The 19,013-nt window shown below is 36.3% G+C and overlaps 1 protein-coding gene across 1 annotated transcript in view; it reads left to right on the top strand.

The window, feature by feature from the left end:
- Positions 1-1,054: 1,054 nt before the first annotated feature.
- The window catches only part of LOC138314466 (uncharacterized), a 93,229-nt gene continuing 75,270 nt past the window's right edge, over positions 1,055-19,013 (top strand). The window contains exon 1 of the mRNA XM_069254822.1: positions 1,055-1,867. Within this exon, the coding sequence (XP_069110923.1) occupies positions 1,798-1,867 (70 nt within the window). The 5' untranslated portion in view covers positions 1,055-1,797. The remainder of the gene's footprint in view (positions 1,868-19,013) is intronic.

Raw genomic sequence — 19,013 nt, 5'->3', positions numbered from 1 at the left:
ATCAATATTACAATGTCATCTGAACAGTGAGAATAATGATTTTAAGAAAAAATGTTAAATTAAGGAGTTAAAGTGCATTTCTACAAGTCTGCATATTTGCCCCGAAAACAGCGGTTGAACTTTTTTTTTTTTAAATAGTCTTCGTTTCATGGTCATTGTTCATAAAACTATATATATAAATGCCTTCTTATATGCCATATTTGCCTGATATAATTTACAACCACCACTTACATGACAATGTCAAAAAGGACTCGATTTGTATGCTTTTGTAAAGTCGAACCCGATTTCCTTGTACATATATGCTATAGATACTATTAAACATAGCATGATTATTTGGTGACAGAAATATGCACCTTACATTTTTTTCTTTCATATTTTGCCAAAATGCACACGCAACACAGCAATCGACGACTCAACAGTAATACCCTAACCCAGGTTAGACCTGATGCATACCAACTTTTTATCAAGTACACCCCAGAAGTGATATACAGGGTCTTTAACATTAAATTCCATGGATAGGGTCTTGTTTCCTGTTAACAATGTACTAAGAACTTCCAGCCTAAAAAGCAGAAAAGACATTCTGTTGCAAGTATTTGGAATTATGCCTTTATTTTTCATATGAATTTATTCGACTGATTCACAACAGGGGGATTTTAAAATATTTCATACATGTATCGGAAATATTATCTAACTGTGACTTAAATCTTTTATATGTCGCCTAGTAGGTAAGTAATATAAAACTGGCTCAATCGTTTTTTGTTTGTTTTTTTTTGTTTGCTTCTTTTTTTTTGTCTTTGCTTTTTTTTATTTGCTCCATTAGCAGTAATGAACACCAAACAAGACCCCATTATCTGTCTAGATGTCTTTTGAGGCTAACATCATTCTAGTTTTTACGTAATTGCGTTTTTCTGTTCGTCAATCTTCCCTTATTCAAAAATGTAAGAAAGAAATGTTAAGGTGTCAGTCACCGTTACCTGCCACTACCTTTCCTTACAAGTTACATGTTTAAATGATGAAGTGTGGTTGGATAATTCGTAATCGATACCATGTTTGTTAAACACTAGTTGAAGGTAGACCATTTCACATGTGCACGTTTATTTGAATTGGATTATAATTCGCTCTATATAAGAGTAATTTGCTTAAATTTATTGATTTGAGGTGAACGTCTCCTTCTTTGATCGTGCCTACATTTAGTTGCTTCATTGACGCTCACTAAATACGGTTACAAAATATCTTACAACACGTGCTCAGCAAGCTTCGAAGCTCACCATCTGCCGGGTGTGATGGAAATCATCATAGTTAAGCGAAAACACATCCCTTTTGTGTCGTTTCAACAGGCCAAGAAAGACAGACGGAGCTTGGTTTATACTCTAAAGCCATCCTACACTCCACGCGACGCGCTGTTTACATGATAGTGGAAGCAGGCTAGCTAAGGCTAATGTGGGTTTCATCTTTCGGCCTTAGTTCCGTGTGAGGTAGCACGGCGACTGTAACACTACGGAGCAATCAACAATAGGATTGTGGTGGTGGGGACAAGCTACAGCACGTGGGAGTATTTACAAAATCTTCTGGCTATTTAAAACGCCACCAGTGTTGCTTATTATATACCATATTCTGGCACAATGTGTATTGTGCTATACACAGTGTGACCTATCCGTGTCGACAAAAGATTGATACAAAGTTCGCGATCATTGATAGAAAATATTAAATAGCCTATTTCAACGCCGACAGAGTGTTTTCAATGTGTTGAATAGGAGGCACCTCGATACGGATCACCTGACACCGACTATCTTTGCAATGGCGACTGTGAATTTTGGAATCACCTGCCTGTTGTGTTTAATTTTCTTGGGATTTACCTGCTCTCAAGGTAGGTCATCAGTTTGTTTTAACAACTTAACATCATCCCCGTGTCATATTCTCTCTCCGTACACTTGGAATCCTTCTCCCAAGTTACAGGTGGCCCTAAACACTAAACGCAACAATATACGTATCAGTTATTTGTGTATGTATGTATACTTAAATATAGATTTGAAAGTTAGAAATGATATATAACAACAAAAGTCAAACATAATTGGCACCAGATTTAGCTAGCTTTGCCTAAAAACGTGGACAGATACTTCGTAAACACCAGCAGCTAGCACACGTACCCTATATAATATACAATACAACACATGCATACAGTAGACTGTCAACAGCTCTGTGTATGTATATAAACTGTTCGACCGTGTATGTATACATGATACAGTTATAACTAGCCTGTGGAAACACACATACACAATCAAAAATAGGTGTAACGTATATTTGGGCGCCAACTGAAATGTCATGGCGTTTGAAGTTTCATTGAAGATATTCATATTTTTCACTCATAACCATACAGGAAGCTATATATATATATATATATATATAAACGTCCCCTATTGACCCTCGTAATCCGATTATCCCTTTGAAATTAAAAGGATAGAACGAAGGTGTCGGATACATTATTTTACTGAGATATCTGAATGATGATTGGATTTTATTTATACTAAAGTACATCGCATCATTACTATAAATAGCAGTTACTCAACCAATGGTAGCTGGGTTCAGAGGTGGGATATGAAATTAAGTTTTCAAAAGTTACCGTAACTAAAGATGCGACTTCCTCAAGCTATTCAAATTCCATACAAAAGGTAGACGCTTGACCTATTTCTACCATAATATAGTTTGTTTATTATCTTATTGTAGACAATAGAAATATGACAAGCATAAGGTAAATGTTTATTTGCGATATATGCAAATAGAATGTACAGGTAGTAATATTTGCATCACCAAAAAAATAAATATTCAAAAGTAGTAATGGGATCCAAGTTAAGGTATCCATTGATGTACAGATCTTTAGTTTGTAATAAGAAGAGGATAAAGTATTACTTGTTTAACGTCTTTTTGAATTTCAGTTTCCATATAGTACATCTTTACAATTTAGGGGTTATCACTATCGTATTTAAACCCTTGGATGTTGAGGATGACATTTAAGTCGAATAACACCAACATATTGTGGTAGAAAAAAGGTTACAACACGACGAGGAGATAAGAACACTCACTCCAAAACTTATATACATGACATGTATACATGCGTTTCAAAAAAGTCGATACGCGAACAAAAAAGTAGTTACCTTTTAGAAAACGTTTGCCAACCTTGTTGATACATTTTTTCCGTCGGCCTGGAACGACTATTCCTGATCTAGACAGTGAATTTGATTCTGAACTACTGTTTATAGGAACCTAGCTAGTAGATATGACGGTTTTAGGAAAAAAGAATGAGTGTCTGTCTGCCCATTTCTCGATTTTTCTCTCTGAAAAATGACGACAATGACCTGCTTTAAAGAGAGAGTGAATGGTCAGCACTGATGTATATACTGGTACTGTGTGTTTACTATGTGGAACATTAATGGCGGTTTGCCTGTTCTGGTGTCGTCCAAAGATACAAGACGATCTCTCATAACATACACAGTTATGCAGAAATGGTATGGTAAATGAGACGTACTTCCTTGGACGGATTTGCTGTTTGGTAACATAACTCAATACTCTAGCTACTTCCTTATCACGCAACCTCGATATACAAATCGTGGCAGCGAACACAAGAACTGATATCCAAATGCTATTCAATGGTTATAAATGGTATTTAAATGACACATTTGCTTATATGCAACATGTATGACAGAATTACATTTGTAAATTGTGACTATGCAATTTGATAGCACTATATGTATTACTGCATTCATTTCACTTAGAACTGACAACATCTGACTTTTACAGTCTATCAGTATTGACGAAATACAGACTGATAGCTATATAGTCAATACATCTGAAATATATCCGACAACTTGGTGTATATATTTAAAGTGGATATAAATACTGTATATCGATGATGATCCAACATTCTATAAGGAGTAATTTCAAAATGTAATTTATTTTTGACACTCCTTCAGCGTAACGGACATATTTGTGATATATCCTCTTCAGTATACGTGGTATACATGGCTCTTTTCAAATTGGCTATAAAGCAGACATATTTATCACCAAGCCAATAAAATGTATATTCATAGATCGATGTGATAACAACGATATATCTGAGAGTGTGGATAGTTATATGGTGTATACATGAAGATTGTATCATAAAACTATGACATCCCTCAGTTTAATAATACATTGGAAACGGTACAGTAGAATCCGACGGACAAAGATAATAAAGGCCCGCTAGCCCAGTCCTCCGCCTTTCTTCTCCCCAAAAAGAAACTTGTAATGTAACGGTCTTTGGTGTTGCTTCGTGGTCATATTTTCATCTATTAACCGCTTGTGTTTTATCTAAATATGTTGGTACTTTGTCTTCATGTTGTCATTATATACTAGACTTTGTCTTCCGCGTGTGGATATATAAAGAAGTTTTGGCGACTGTTGTTATGAAGGTTAAGTCCTACTAACCAGATCTTTAGCACCTAACTGTCTTGGTTGAGGCGAAACCCTGCGCGTTTTCTGTGTAATAGGGATATAATGCCGTTTAAAAGGTATGACCCTAATAATAATTCACAAATATAAGTCATAGATCACAGTCATCATAGCCTACCTAACGATGGTTTAACAACAAAACGTCATACCATCCCCATAAGATTTCAGACATTGTCGTCTGTATTGTGAGACGACGCCTTTATTTTAGTCGGTTAGACCCTCTCCCATTGGTAATTCGGAACGTCTAAAATCCCTTTCACATGTTTGGGAATATGGCGTCTTTGTTGGCACCACTCAGTGACAGGGTTGATGTACGAGTGCTGACTTGCGTTAAAATTCCGAGCCTTATTTCCTCGTCTCTCTGTTAAACACGATCTTCATTAAATAACGCACTGTTTGTTCATGGCTATCCCTAATTATTGCCCGTGCGTCTGTGATGGAGTGTATTCAAAGATTCGACCGGAAAAAAGCACTCCATCAAAACTAATGTCTAAAACTTTCTCACAGTCACGCATTAGCTAGCGTGATTCTGACGGACTAGGCTTCAGATGTCATCTACCAGTTGTGGAAAAGTTGAGTTTCACAATTCGATTTGATAGTTTTGGAGCTGTGTCGTAGTTTTCATTCCTTTATCTGTTGAATCGTTTGGTTGGGTGACGCAGTGGCATTTCTAGTTAAGTTTTTAATTGAATTGGAAAAATGGGACACCTTCCTGATCATGTGGGTTTATCTGGGTGCTTCGATTTCCTTGCACGCTACCGCCATATACATGACGCTTGTAGGTCACACGAGGTCACTGGAGACGTAGGCTTATGCGACATTCTATTCATTTTTTGTTTCAAAATATAAACTATCAAAATTAAAGTTAAAATTCTGAAGAAATAAGGTCTTATTGTATTTTTTAGACAGTAATAAATATGCCAACAACATCAGGGTAAACAGGTTATGAATGCATTGGTCAAATCTGTTCAACTGTCTTATATGGAAGATGTTGCTTTCATGCATTAAAATCTACCAAGCTTGTAGATTAGGTAATTAGGTTTCTTTGCAATATAGATAGTATGATTTTTCATACACTTTCATTAAAACATTCACTTTTATAAATATATAACCTCAAATTTATCTAATTACAATGTATAAGGATTCTTCATAACGAAAAAAATATCTGATTGAAAGTGTCATAAAGTGAATATTGCCATTGGTTTATTTCAGGGTTCTTTCTATTGATATTTTTGGAAACAAGCCCGCCAAGCTTTTACTCGAAAAAAAACGTGTATTATAGGAGATACCGTATATGACTGGAGAAATTGGATAGGAGGAATTATCAATCATCAAAAAATTGAAACGTACCTTAATAAATATGAAACCAATACACATGTTTGAGGTTTTCTTGGTGGATTGTTAACATGTTTTGTTCAGTTCGGGTGGTACAGATCACTAGGTTGGACACAATATTTGTAGACATTGACCTTGAAATAAATACATGTGCGAGGTGTCGAATATTTGTAGACATTGACCTTGAAATAAATACATGTGCGAGGTGCCGAATACGCCTAAGTAAACTAATAAAGGATTTTCATAATGATAAAAATCTTCATCATAGCTCTAATAAGAGCATAATCAACTAGAAAATTGTTGTCATTACCAACCTCAGTTTCTCAGCAATCATAGGAGCGGGAGTATTGCTTGTGTGTAGTTGGGTCTTCGAGGGCAAAGGCTTGGAGAAAGAGGGAGGAATGTAGCGGAGTGAGACTTGGTCGATTATCGTTGCCTGGCTAGTGTTGTGTCTGAAGGTCCAAGGTTCGCACCTCGATCTGGCCACTTCATTTTCTCATTTCCTGTTACAAATATAGTAAGAGCGGGAAAATACGCGGCTACACCGAAGTTCGAACAAGAGGTTCTCCAAACAATGATCTACCAATTGAGCTACATAATGTACCCGGTCACCAACGATGACCCGATCTAGAACCTCTCCACTCTCTAACCCTCTTCTCTCCTTCATTTTGATTACATGTAATATTTAAACGTCTTTGATCCGTATGCATGAAACGGGGGATTGTATCACCGCATGAGAATGTACGTTAGAAAGACCCTTCAGAAATCAAGACATCGATGTTAGACCGTGCATTCATTCTTAGGTGAGGTTGCTGAAATTCATCCGACAATTTAGGTCAATTATGCACAAAGAATGGAAGAGGTTGTCTGTACTGGTTCGTTCTTCAAGGGAATGTAGAATGCCCTCAAAACGTCATTTTTGTACACGTGCCATCATTAGTGATATTGCTAATAATTTGCTTCAACTTTTGCCGAAGAAGTGAGTATGATTCACGATTTCCTACAAAGCATTTAAATGAAGCAGAAAGGACTATTTCAACGTTTTATTAGAAAGCTCAGCAAGATTTAATTTCTCAGGGGAAAATAATTGCCAAATTGAAGCGGTAAGTCTTACAATTTGATGGAAGTCATCGCGTGTGTTTGCCAAATTGTGTTTTACGTGAAATTATGGAAGCAATGTGCTTTCGTAAAATGTGTCGTCGATGTTCCTTCCGCAGGGGGTCCAACGTGTTCAGGATGAGAAGTGCGTACGTTAGGATGAGACACCTAAGATGGCGCCCGGTGCTCGCCTCCGAAGCTAGCTGTTAGTTATGCGATCAATGTAAAATTCTTTGTTATAATGAATATGGCGATTCGGTGACGAAATTATTGCTGTTTTTATCCGTGGTAGTAACACTTCCGGACATTGCATAGTGTAAAAGCTATTGAGCACATTGTACGATGTTTTGGAACATTTGCAATATATTGAATGTACTATATGTACCTGTTGATATTTTAATATAAGAAATAGTTGCGTGTTGTTTGGTGTTATTCCTGATGTATAAAAGTAATTTTTGACAAATATTTCAACGAAACGTACTCAAATTATTGCTAAAAAAATCATTTATTTGGGTTTTGAACAATTGTGAAATTGACCCTATATACAATCGATTTTATTTCGCCCAGCAAGCGATAAGAAAATAAATTTTACTATAAAAGTATTATTCAATTGGATCTAGGTTAGCTTCCATCGTGATAGTACTCACATTGATGACAAGCTTTCTGATGAAGTAGTTCATAACATATGATGAATAAATCTGTTTGATTTTGTTAACATATGCAAAGTTATGATAACGGTATCTGTATATAAGATTGCTTCAGTGACAATCTAGAATTGCAGGGAGTGTATGGTTTATAACCAGTGTACTTATGTGACCGGTTTGATGGTGTCGTGTGGTATCGTTTAATTCTGTTACTTCTGATAAGGACTCCTAATGTACTTTCCATTTATTTATAGGTGTACGATTTATCAATCTTAAATAGTGGTTACATCAAAGGAACGTAGACGATTCATCTTTAGATTTAACCACCCAATATAAATTTCATTTCCGCCGCTCCATCACTAATCACGCTCTGGTGAAACAATTGTTACGATTACCGGTATATTACTAGCAAGAAAAAAGATTTTTGGAAGAAAATACGCAACAAATACTATTTATGTACATAATTATATATCTATGTGTATTTACTTGTCAGGATAGATATCGTGTAATTAGACTATATTCCCAATGGCTTACAATTGCCAGACTTGGAATATAGTGGCTGGTCGCTTTAGGTGACTGACGTCACCGTCATTTGAGGTACAATTGGGGGAAAGTAAATGTAACATAATTCCATTCATAGGGTCCGAGAGGTCCGTATGATAACATCGGAATGGTCACGCTGAGTTCACTGTTTTTTGTTCTAATCATAAGTATATAGACACCTCCATACCTATATAAGTGTGCATGTAATATTCTGGGTCAAGGTCTATAAATAGACCTATATATATGTGTGATATACTGGGTCAAGGTCTATAATTAGACCTATATATGTATGATATTCAGGGTCAAGGTCTATAATTAGACCTACATATTTATGATATTCAGAGTGAAGGTCTATACATTTGCCCGTATTGTTAATTAGACTATATTCCCATTGGCTTGCAATTGCCAGACTTGGAATATAGTGGCTGGTCGCTTTAGGTGACTGACGTCACCGTCATTTGAGGTACAATTGGGGGAAAGTAAATGTAACATAATTCCATTCATAGGGTCCGAGAGGTCCGTATGATAACATCGGAATGGTCACGCTGAGTTCACTGTTTTTTGTTCTAATCATAAGTAAATAGACACCTCAATACCTATATAAGTGTACATGTAATATTCTGGGTCAAGGTCTATAAATAGACCTATATATGTGTGATATTCAGGGTCAAGGTCTATAATTAGACCTATATATGTATGATATTCAGGGTCAAGGTCTATAATTAGACCTATATATGTATGATATTCAGGGTCAAGGTCTATACATTTGCCCGTATGGTGACGCTACTCAATTCCAGAAAATGTATGATTGAAAACTCTATAAGCTATGTCTTGGGGATTAATCGACAGCCAGATAATGCGTCTAAATTTGGTATATGGTGCAACTTATATAGAATGTAAGTATGAATTGTAGTACTGTATGGTAGTACTGTAATCCGTTGTGGGGCCGTTGGTGTGCTGTATAGACAGTCTAGACTGTTTCCTCATTCATCAATAGATTCATTGAAAACTTTAATGGATCTAGAGACGACAGGCATATATACTGTATAAATGTAAAAAAAAACCATGTAGATGTTCCATAAATACTTGGATTATCGATAACAAATTCCTGAGTTTCAATTATCTTTAAAAACTTCACACACATAATTCTCTGATGATATGCCTATTGCGAAATGGATACACTTCATTTTCAGGTCTGATAAAACACGAATAGCCGGTAATTCCGAGGGTATAAAAGTACAAGTTACATTACCTGACCTAATGCTAATTGGTACCACATATCGTAATATAATGTTATATTTGTTCAAACATTTCCTAAGGTAAGGTATTCCAGACATGATGCACCAGGACGTAATATATCTCGTAACGCATTAATAGCTAATGACATTTTATTATCAGTGCCATGGGTGTAGTATCGCACAACTCTTCTCTTCCTGTATGGAACGAATCAGACAAACTGGGAACTGGAAAACTTTGTCGACTGGGGTATTTATTCAGCAACTTTCTCCACACTATACGGAGTGAACCCTGAAGAAGGAAATGAAATGGCATGACCGTTTCTGAATTGGATGCTCCCTACGAGGTTCATTGCCTTTTCCGTTCTCTGTTTTCACAAATCTCTACTTGTTGCTTCCATGAATTCCCCTAACAACGTTCGAAACTGAGAAGTGATCTTTCTGGGAAACATCAATATTTCTATGTGGTGTATATCTCAGATGGACACAAGGCGGTCATGTAGCCTAGTTCCTGTTGGAGTTGTCTGTTCTTTATGTCTTGTTTCATTTGTCGTTTGATGTCATTCGCCTATATCTGTAGCGTTGACACTGTTTGCTTATTGCATTCAGCGTCCTGAATTGTATATGACATTCAGTAAATGCAACAACATCACTATCACAGTTGTTTGTTTGTAGAGTATGCTTCAGTCTATTTTAACCCTTATATCCCACCTAAGTGACCATTGAATGTTTGTCTTATTACAGAAATCCGTGCTACTTTCATACTCTTATGCCTAGTTCAACTGAAGATCAAAAGTGAGGCGTTATTGCGGGAGAAGAAAGTAAATAGGAAGAAAGAAAAGATAAAACTAGATTTAGTCGCCTTTTACGATCATGCAATAGGAGCAGCAGGTACAATCTAGCGCCCTATATTTGTTTTGGGAGGTTGTAATATGAAAGTACAATCTCACTGAAGCATACTGCCATGATAGACGGTGTGATGTGATTGGTTTATGGTAAATTTTTATGAGGTATAAATCAGCGTTGAGGGCTTTGAAAACCTCCTGTAGGAGTTGGAGTTTGCCAAGGCATAACTGACAGCTAAGGCCGATTGATGTTTTGCTCTCCAAACCACCAGGGACCTTAACATAGCCAATATGTTGTTACAATTGGTACAAGTCATTATAGCCAATTGGTGAAATGTTATTAGGTTTACGATGGAAATCCTATTTTTATCGAATATAAAATTGAATTTATATTTCTTAATATAAAGCCATGCAAGCGTTTCTAGGATTGAAGAACTACATCACTTCATCATGACAAATGTATAGACCGTTCCTGTGCCACTGTGTATGTGACGTCAAGAAAATCAGCACGTTGATATGATTAATGTGGAAGAGATAATTCGGGTTTCAGTCGCCAATTATTGTATCGGAAATTCGAGCGCCATCCCATTTGGTTTGATTTACGTACAGCAGTTTATCATCGCACTGCACGAATGCTACAGACTAAAAACAAGGAAACACTAGCCGTTCTAGCTTAAATGTCCATATCTTCAGTTGTAGGACTCGCAGATATAGCTATTGTAAATTAATTGTAGGCATAGTATGTGTTTTAACACCTACATGAATTTAGTTTATGATGCATTTGATATGTTTAACATTGCATTGTTAAAAAACCCCTTCCGGAAGCAATAACAATTGAGCCAGAAGTCATTGCATCCATTTTGGTTTATTTGTAATATTTATGAATATCCATCTACATAGATGCCGACTTAAAGCGAACACTGGTTCAATGTCATCGAAATAAGGCATTGAGGAAGATGTAACGAAAACTGCCTTCGGAATTGGAAACATGTGCAAATATCGAATTCATCCAGGTAAATGAGGGGTATCACTTCTGACCTTTTGAGGATCACTCAATGATAGGCAAAATATTAGCATGAATATATCTTTAAGGTCAACTGCATATTGTATACTGCATATTGTATGCTATATTAAAACTATTCATTTTTGCTGAGCTCATGGTAATTTCAGAGTTCAAACGTTACAGGATGAGAATTTTTGTTTTCATTTTTTAAATTCTTACTAATCACCTAAATCTGACCCTCTTTTAGTTTTTGTCAATGAATGAATAGATCTTAGTAATCTTACTCTGGTATTTTTAAAAAAATAATTATTATCAATATTCGTATTTTGTACCTGAGCCTAGGAAAGCTTTTTATGCCAATCGACGTCTACATAAACGCTGGTCAGAATTTTATCTTTGACTTGAAGCATTCCTATGGGATGAGTACTTATAATAACCATGCTGACCCCCGGGGGTCTGAGGGCGGGATCAAAAGGGATCAATCCGGCTATTTCCATATAAAATACTTCTTCTCTGAAACTAAGCATCAGTGATTAAGCATCAATTAACACATATATTGTATTGTTAACATTTAAAAGGGCGGGACTAGAAATGATACAAATGGTTGAGCTGATCGCCGTGGCTTAGTTGCGGATATTCCGTCTTTGCATATTACAGAGTTATTTGTAGCTCCCTTGCGGGTAGGTATCAATTATGACGTCATTATTTTGTGAGCGCAATTCACGTCGTTTTCTCAAAAAAGTATGACGTTGCGCTCGTAAACACATCACGTCACAATCAATACCTACCCGCAAGGGCACATAACTCTGTAATATGCAAATACAAAATAGAGGGGAAACGTTGACTTTATCAGCATCCCTTTCAGATGGGGGTTCAACATTATAAAACTGGTTGGACTGACCCCCAGGTGTCAAAGTTTGATCTATAATTAGTTTGCCTCAATTATCTGAGGATTGGCCTCCTTTATATGAAAAATAATTAATAAAAGCAAATATATCTAAAATATCTTTTTTTGAAATGTTTGTTTTTTTCATGATCATTGCAATATCCGGGTAAGCGATACAGGCTCATTGTGCCTCTTGTTTAAACATACATATATATGTTTCATGTCTACTTCGATCATGCAAATTTTCTATCATATATAAATATTTGTGATAAAATAAATTTATCCTTTCTGTACCTCAACTAATACCTATTTTGCAGAGCTTCTTTTCACGATAAGGTTGTCCTTCCATGGTTAATTGCAACAGCCATGCTCAACGCCGGGTAATATAATTCTCACGAGCGCGTTTGGAAGTCAGTTAATTAACATTTGGGGAATAAGGATATCGATTATTGTTACATAGGGTAATTACCTTTAAATGTACATCCAGCACGCGCCGTATAGACACTTCCACGTGCAGACAAAGCAAATGCTCTCTGGAATATGTGTAAAACTTGTTTCCTTCATCAATGAATCGACAAAACAATAGGAATATCTAAAAACGTCAAAATATCGTGTGGTATTTTCATTGTCCTTGAAATATATGTTATATGTTGGTATAAGGACATTTTATTCCATGCACGATGGGGTTTTAATAGCTAATTGTGCCAAGATAGCGCACTGTTTGTTTCGCCGGTTGAAATCTACAATGTAGAGTAGTCGCTTCCAGTGACGCAAGGTCATCACCTACTGTCGTGAACAAATACCTCGACATCATTATCCAAATTCTAAACATGTCGTCGGATGATTGATTTCCTACAATGGCTTCATTACATAATTCCATTTTATAACCAGAAATTGTTAAGTTAATGGTTACTCATATCTACTCTAGTCCTTAATACTACTGTAACTTCACGTGATACAAAAACAAATTCGCTTGATACAAAAACAAATTCGCTTAATACAAAAAACAAATTCGCTTGATACAAAAAAACACTCGCTTGATACAAAAGCAAATTCGCTTGATACAAAAACAAATTCGCTTGATAAATTAATTCTTCTTAACAAGCTTTACATTTTCAAATATATTTTTTCTTAATTTTTAACGCATTGTCATAATTTATTGGAGTGAAATTGAAATGCCGAAGAAATAACGAACCATGTTATGAGTTTTGTCGAAGTGACAGTCGACAACGAACTAAGACGAAGCCGCAATCGACTGGCATGCCTTGTGCTTTCTGTGTGGGCTTACTTTGGTGACAAATTTGCCACTAATGATATGGGTATCGTTACCGTCCATGGCTAAAATTAGGATTGTGCATGGTTTATTCATGTTGCTCCGCTATCAATACCACTCCTGTATGTCTCCGAAGCCAGCCTTTTTTTTTTTTTTTTTTTTGCGATATACCATAATTAAAGTGCGCCGTACTCTCCAATATAAACAATAATGTACTTAATATATAAATATTTAAATAAAATATAGATTGATACGATTTATTTGATAGAAAATATATATCACATCTACTTACTTACTCGACATGTATTGTCATAACTTGTCACAAAGTGCATGGCATATATACGTTTGTGATAATGAGAGCGAGAATGAGAGCTCGTCTTTTTGGCCATCGCATAATACACACGTGAAAAAGATAGAGATAAGAGAATTGAGAGACCACGAAAGAGTTTATGGGAGTAATATAATGTCAGTGATAATGAGAGAGATAGAGAAAGAAAGAAATGGCTCATGAGAGTAATATAATGTAAGAGATAATGAGAGAGATAGAGAGAGGATGAAAGAGCTCATGAAAGTTATATATCACTGATAATGAGAGAGATAGAGAAAGGGATAACAGATGAGAATAATATAATGTCAGTGATAATGAGAGAGGTAGAGAGAGAATGAAAGAGTTCATGGAAGTAATATAAAGTCAGTGATAATGAGAGAGATAGAGAAAGAAAGAGAGAGTTCGTGAGAATAATATAATGTCACTGATAATGAGAGAGATATATAGAGAATGAAAGGTACAATTATGTAATGCATGTATAATGTCGGTGATAATGAGAAAGAGAATGCTTATGAGAGTAATATAATGTCAGGTTAATGCAGAACGATGGGGACACCATAACGGGGACTTATGCAGAGTGATGACGTCACTGTACGTTTTTATCTACACCGTTCGACGATGATATCAATGTTTTAACTATCTACTGTGTACATTAACACACACCTCCGCCAATTGTTCATGACGCAGTTCAGCTACATGTATATATGGAAGTTCCTGGCCCTTCTTTGATACATCAAATCCAAATTAATACCTTATTAATCGGACCTTTCAGACAATATATTGAAATAACGAATTTCTTGAATTTCAAATCTTGTTTAAATGGTTGCGAAATTTCATGATAAACGGTTTAAAAAGTATTAGAGCGTTTATACTCCAAATGGAAATCTTTATCTTGATCAAATATATTGTTTTATGTTTTTACTTAAGACATGACGAGAATATGTCAATTACAAACTCTAATTAAATTTCTCTTCATTGTAATCTTTTTTGAAGTTGCTACATAAAATAGTTCATGTTTATCTCTGACACAGCCATTGTCTTGTGACGGTAGGTATGTGTCTTGTGAAACCTCTAAAATCATTACGACTATCTCGTGCGGAGACCTTCCAAATAAAGTCTTCTCTCATTAGTCTGTATCATACTCGCGAGCTGGATTACCTCCATCTTATTCCGTTACAGACACCCTGCGCAAACAGCCATTTTTTGCTTTTTTTCGACGACAGCAGTGATAAATAATGCCATCCGTATTCGAAGAATAGTGAACGGGAGGGGGTTTCGTAAAGGGCTTTTTGCCATTACTGTCGTATTGACAAGACTCGTGGAGCTGATTTGTATTTATATTGTTTTCTGGACACCATCACGATATCATTGTTTGTTTCGTTTGCGCATGGCTTGACAAACATGACAATACGTCGGGACAGCCAATTGTGCCGTCTAATTTAAATACATCTATCGACCGTCACATGTCGTGCTGGCTGCCGTCCCCATAACCACTAGCCAATCTGACAGATAACCGAAATCCCCGACACCAGTCGATGACGATGAAACTTGTAATAGCCTGTCCAGCCGGTAGAGGGTGCTACTGCATAGTTTATTATTACCATTTCCGATAGTTTGATCGACAAGTAACGCAAATCAACACTCGTGCAGACGATAAGTCAGAAGTGTTTACATTAATGCACGCCACGTCAGCGTACGTTTGATATTCCGTCTTTGCGTATTACAGAGCTACCTCCCTTGCGAGTAGGTATTCATTGTAAGCGAAACGCGCGTCTTTTTTCTCTTAAACGTATGACGTTTCACTCACAAACACATGACATCACAATCAATACCACCCTAAAAGCTAATATATCGTTTTTAGCTCAGCTGGATTTATGTGAGCTTATGTGGTACCGCGGCGTCCGGCGTCCGGCGGCCGTCCGTCCGTTCGTCAACATTTGACTTCCTTATAACCGCTGGTCGGCATTAAACAAAAACACTTCAACATTGTCAATTTGGCTGTTTCTAAAACTAAGCGTTGGATAACACATATCGTATATGTAGCGTCATGATGGGGTGAAGAGTTTGAAAGCATACAAATGGTAAGGCTGACCCACGGGAACCTGAGGGGCGAAGCCAAAAGAAGTCAGTCTATTTCCGTATAAACGACTTCTTCTCTGAAACTAAGCATTAGATAGCACTCATAGTCATATTGAATTGATAGCATCCTTATATCATGAGGATTCAAAATTATACAGATCGTGGGCTGAGGGTCGGGGCCAAAAATGGTCAACATGGCTACAAGTATTTCTAGTTGTTGGAGATATACATGCCTTCTGCACCTTTTGTTATGTCGATAAGACAGACAGACAGACAGACAGACAGACTTGTGAATTAAAGGTCGTTTTATCCTAACTTACGTTGATACAATCCTTGGTTCTGTGTTCCGTCGTGAGCATTTTATTGCAGTAACGTTGTTCTTCGCAAAAAAATGCCATATCTTCATCGCGTTGCGGAAATCTTGTTCTCGTCTGCAATTTGTTTTTCTCTATTTCATTTCCATTTTTCATTTCACCAAAAATATCTTGAAATGTCTTGGCGTTATCAAACATATTTTGTCTTGCCTACACATTTCCTTGATAACACCGTACGCAGTAATGGCATATATGACGGGCCGACTTTCTTCAAATCATAAAGCAATACGTCTTCAGAGATACACAAAGTGATAAATTGTTTTCTATCGGGAAGCGTCAACCTTCAAGTAAAGATGGAGGATAGAAGTTGACCTTGAATCGGAAGTATAGTCACTGGAGATTTGTATATCGCAACCTTGGATCCATGGGCTCGCTGACCTTATTTTTTTATATTTCGACAGTTTTATTCCTTACATTACTTGTAAGCGCATTGTTTACTTTACGCTAAGATTCGAACATCCTGAGTGCAACAACCACAAAAAGAGTTCTAATATGACGCTATTCTTTTAACCGGTGTCAAATATATATTGTAAATGTTCAAATTATATATTCATTAAATTAGTATCTTCGGGATTTATCTAATTTACAAAATTTGAAATAAAGACATAAAAATTTTGCCAAATCAGTCCCTCGGCCTCTTTTACCGTCAATGTATTTTTGCTGTTAGAATAACGTTCAATTAGGCAATAATATGCTTTCAGCCGACAATGGAAGGATGAATGGTAAATGAAAAACAGTAAATTTTACGAAGCACGCATGTTGAAATCGCCGTTGTCCAGGTGGCCATCATCCTTCCATGATTGCCAAATGAATGCAATCTCCAGATATGTTTCATCAATAATTAATAAACCGTTAATTATCTCCAAGGATAGAATAGCCATTGCAACATCCGTCTTGTGTGATCACAGTCAAAATTATGACGTCACAATGATAGTGAACTCCAAATAAGCGGATGGAATTTCATGCATTAAACAACGCTTAGTGCGTTTGGTAATGTTATATATGGTGGGGCTGCAGTGAGATTGATGTTCAAAATTTCAATTTATCAAGTTGGTAGTTGTTTTAAAGAATATAAGAATGTCTGACAACCTCTTGATTATATCTTATATGTTTGGTACAATGTATGAAATTTCTTACAAAATGTTTTGTGAGGTTAGTACATTGCACGATGATTTTAGTTAGGAAAGTGAAATAGTTCCATTAGCGATTATGGATAAGTTTTTATAACGTTAAATATCCCGCTGTCACACAACATATGAACCGTCGACAATTACTTTTCTTTTTCTTCATATTTCATGCAATATCCTACATGCATGACTATTTCATACAATATCCTACATGCATGACTAATTCATGCACTATCCTTCATGCATGACTAGCACATTGTTTCGTATGCAATTTTTAAGGAAGTCTATGAAGGAGATGGTCATATCGGTATACATGTACATTGCTGAAAAGTTCGACAGGTTTTTATGTACATGTTTTATGTATACATTTCATAATATCCCATTCACGAATTATCTCCTCTGGAAATCTGTTGAAATGTTATAGCCGTATATATCGGGTGATATTGTGGTCTCCAGACGGGTTTATGGACGAAATGAGTGCAGCTAGAATGTGTAGCACATGGAAAACACTTACGATAAGACACTTACCAGACGATCTCGGTAAAGATGTATCCGCAGTTATAGCGTATTTGACAATTGTGAATGTCGGTTTTAGTGTTTCTAAGTTATGTCATATTTGACAAGTGTTAATATCGATTTTAGTGTTTCTAAGTAATGTCATATTAGACAATTGTGAATATAAGTTTTAGTGTTTCTATTTTCGGTTTTAGTGTTTCTATGTTATGGCGTATTTGACCAATTGTTAATTTCGGTTAATATCGGAACTAGAGATATTTTGCACAATTTTTCTTTCTTTTTTTTTTATTGCTTTTTCGCCTTGTAGAACCCCGCATAGTCACATTACATGAATAAAATGTGATCAAAAAATCGAAACCGCTATGCAATAAAAAAAACAAAAAAAAAACACTGTAATAATGTGACCGGGTGAGATGTGTTGCTTGGTGTCTTCGGCGACATGTTTCAGTGATATGTTTCTATAAAAAGGGTAAGAGATCCACTATACAAGAAGACGCAAAACGAATACAGCAGTCTCCCAAAACACGCACCTCGCACTTCATACACGCTACATGGAAGGGCGCCCTTACATGACCCTGGCTGTTAATAGGATGTTAATCAATCAATCAAACAAACAAACAAACAGTGTCCCTGGTTGTATTCACTGCCTATGCACAGTTTATCATATTAAAGTTACTAAAATTGTGAATTCTTCTTATCAATTACCTATAAGGCTATAATAAGACCGTTTCATAGCAATCGCAAAAAATGAAACAAGGAGGAGGGATATTCTGTTTTTCTTTGGAATGCAACAATCTAGATTGCCGGGCAGTTGAAGCAAAAAATGAAACAAGGAGGAGGGATATTCTGTTTTTCTTTGGAATGCAACAATCTAGATTGCCGGGCAGTTGAAGTGAGCAATGTGTTGTTGAGGGATATTGAATGCGCACAATGAAGACAGTTTAGTTTTAAAGGCACAGACTTCAGCCCATCAAACCCTCGGGGAGATATGCACTTGGCAGCTGTATATATTCGTTGTTTCTCTGTATAGATAAACTCCACTACTCCTATGGTGGAGAGTTGTATCATGGGACATGCTTTCTGTACTGTTCGTTGAATTGAACAGACGAACAGACGTTTGCTATAAGCCTCACCCATTGTTCGATGTAGAGAGTATGTATTTAGTCAAGATGCTAGTTGCGGTATTAACGTTCACTTTATGTCAACTATTCTAACTGTATTTTACAAAGTTTAACAGTAAAA

This window comes from Argopecten irradians, chromosome 2, assembly GCF_041381155.1.
Source record: "Argopecten irradians isolate NY chromosome 2, Ai_NY, whole genome shotgun sequence".
Taxonomy (NCBI): domain Eukaryota; kingdom Metazoa; phylum Mollusca; class Bivalvia; order Pectinida; family Pectinidae; genus Argopecten; species Argopecten irradians.
The sequence above is the reverse complement of the archived record's forward strand: the minus strand, read 5'-3'. Positions and strand labels throughout refer to the sequence as shown.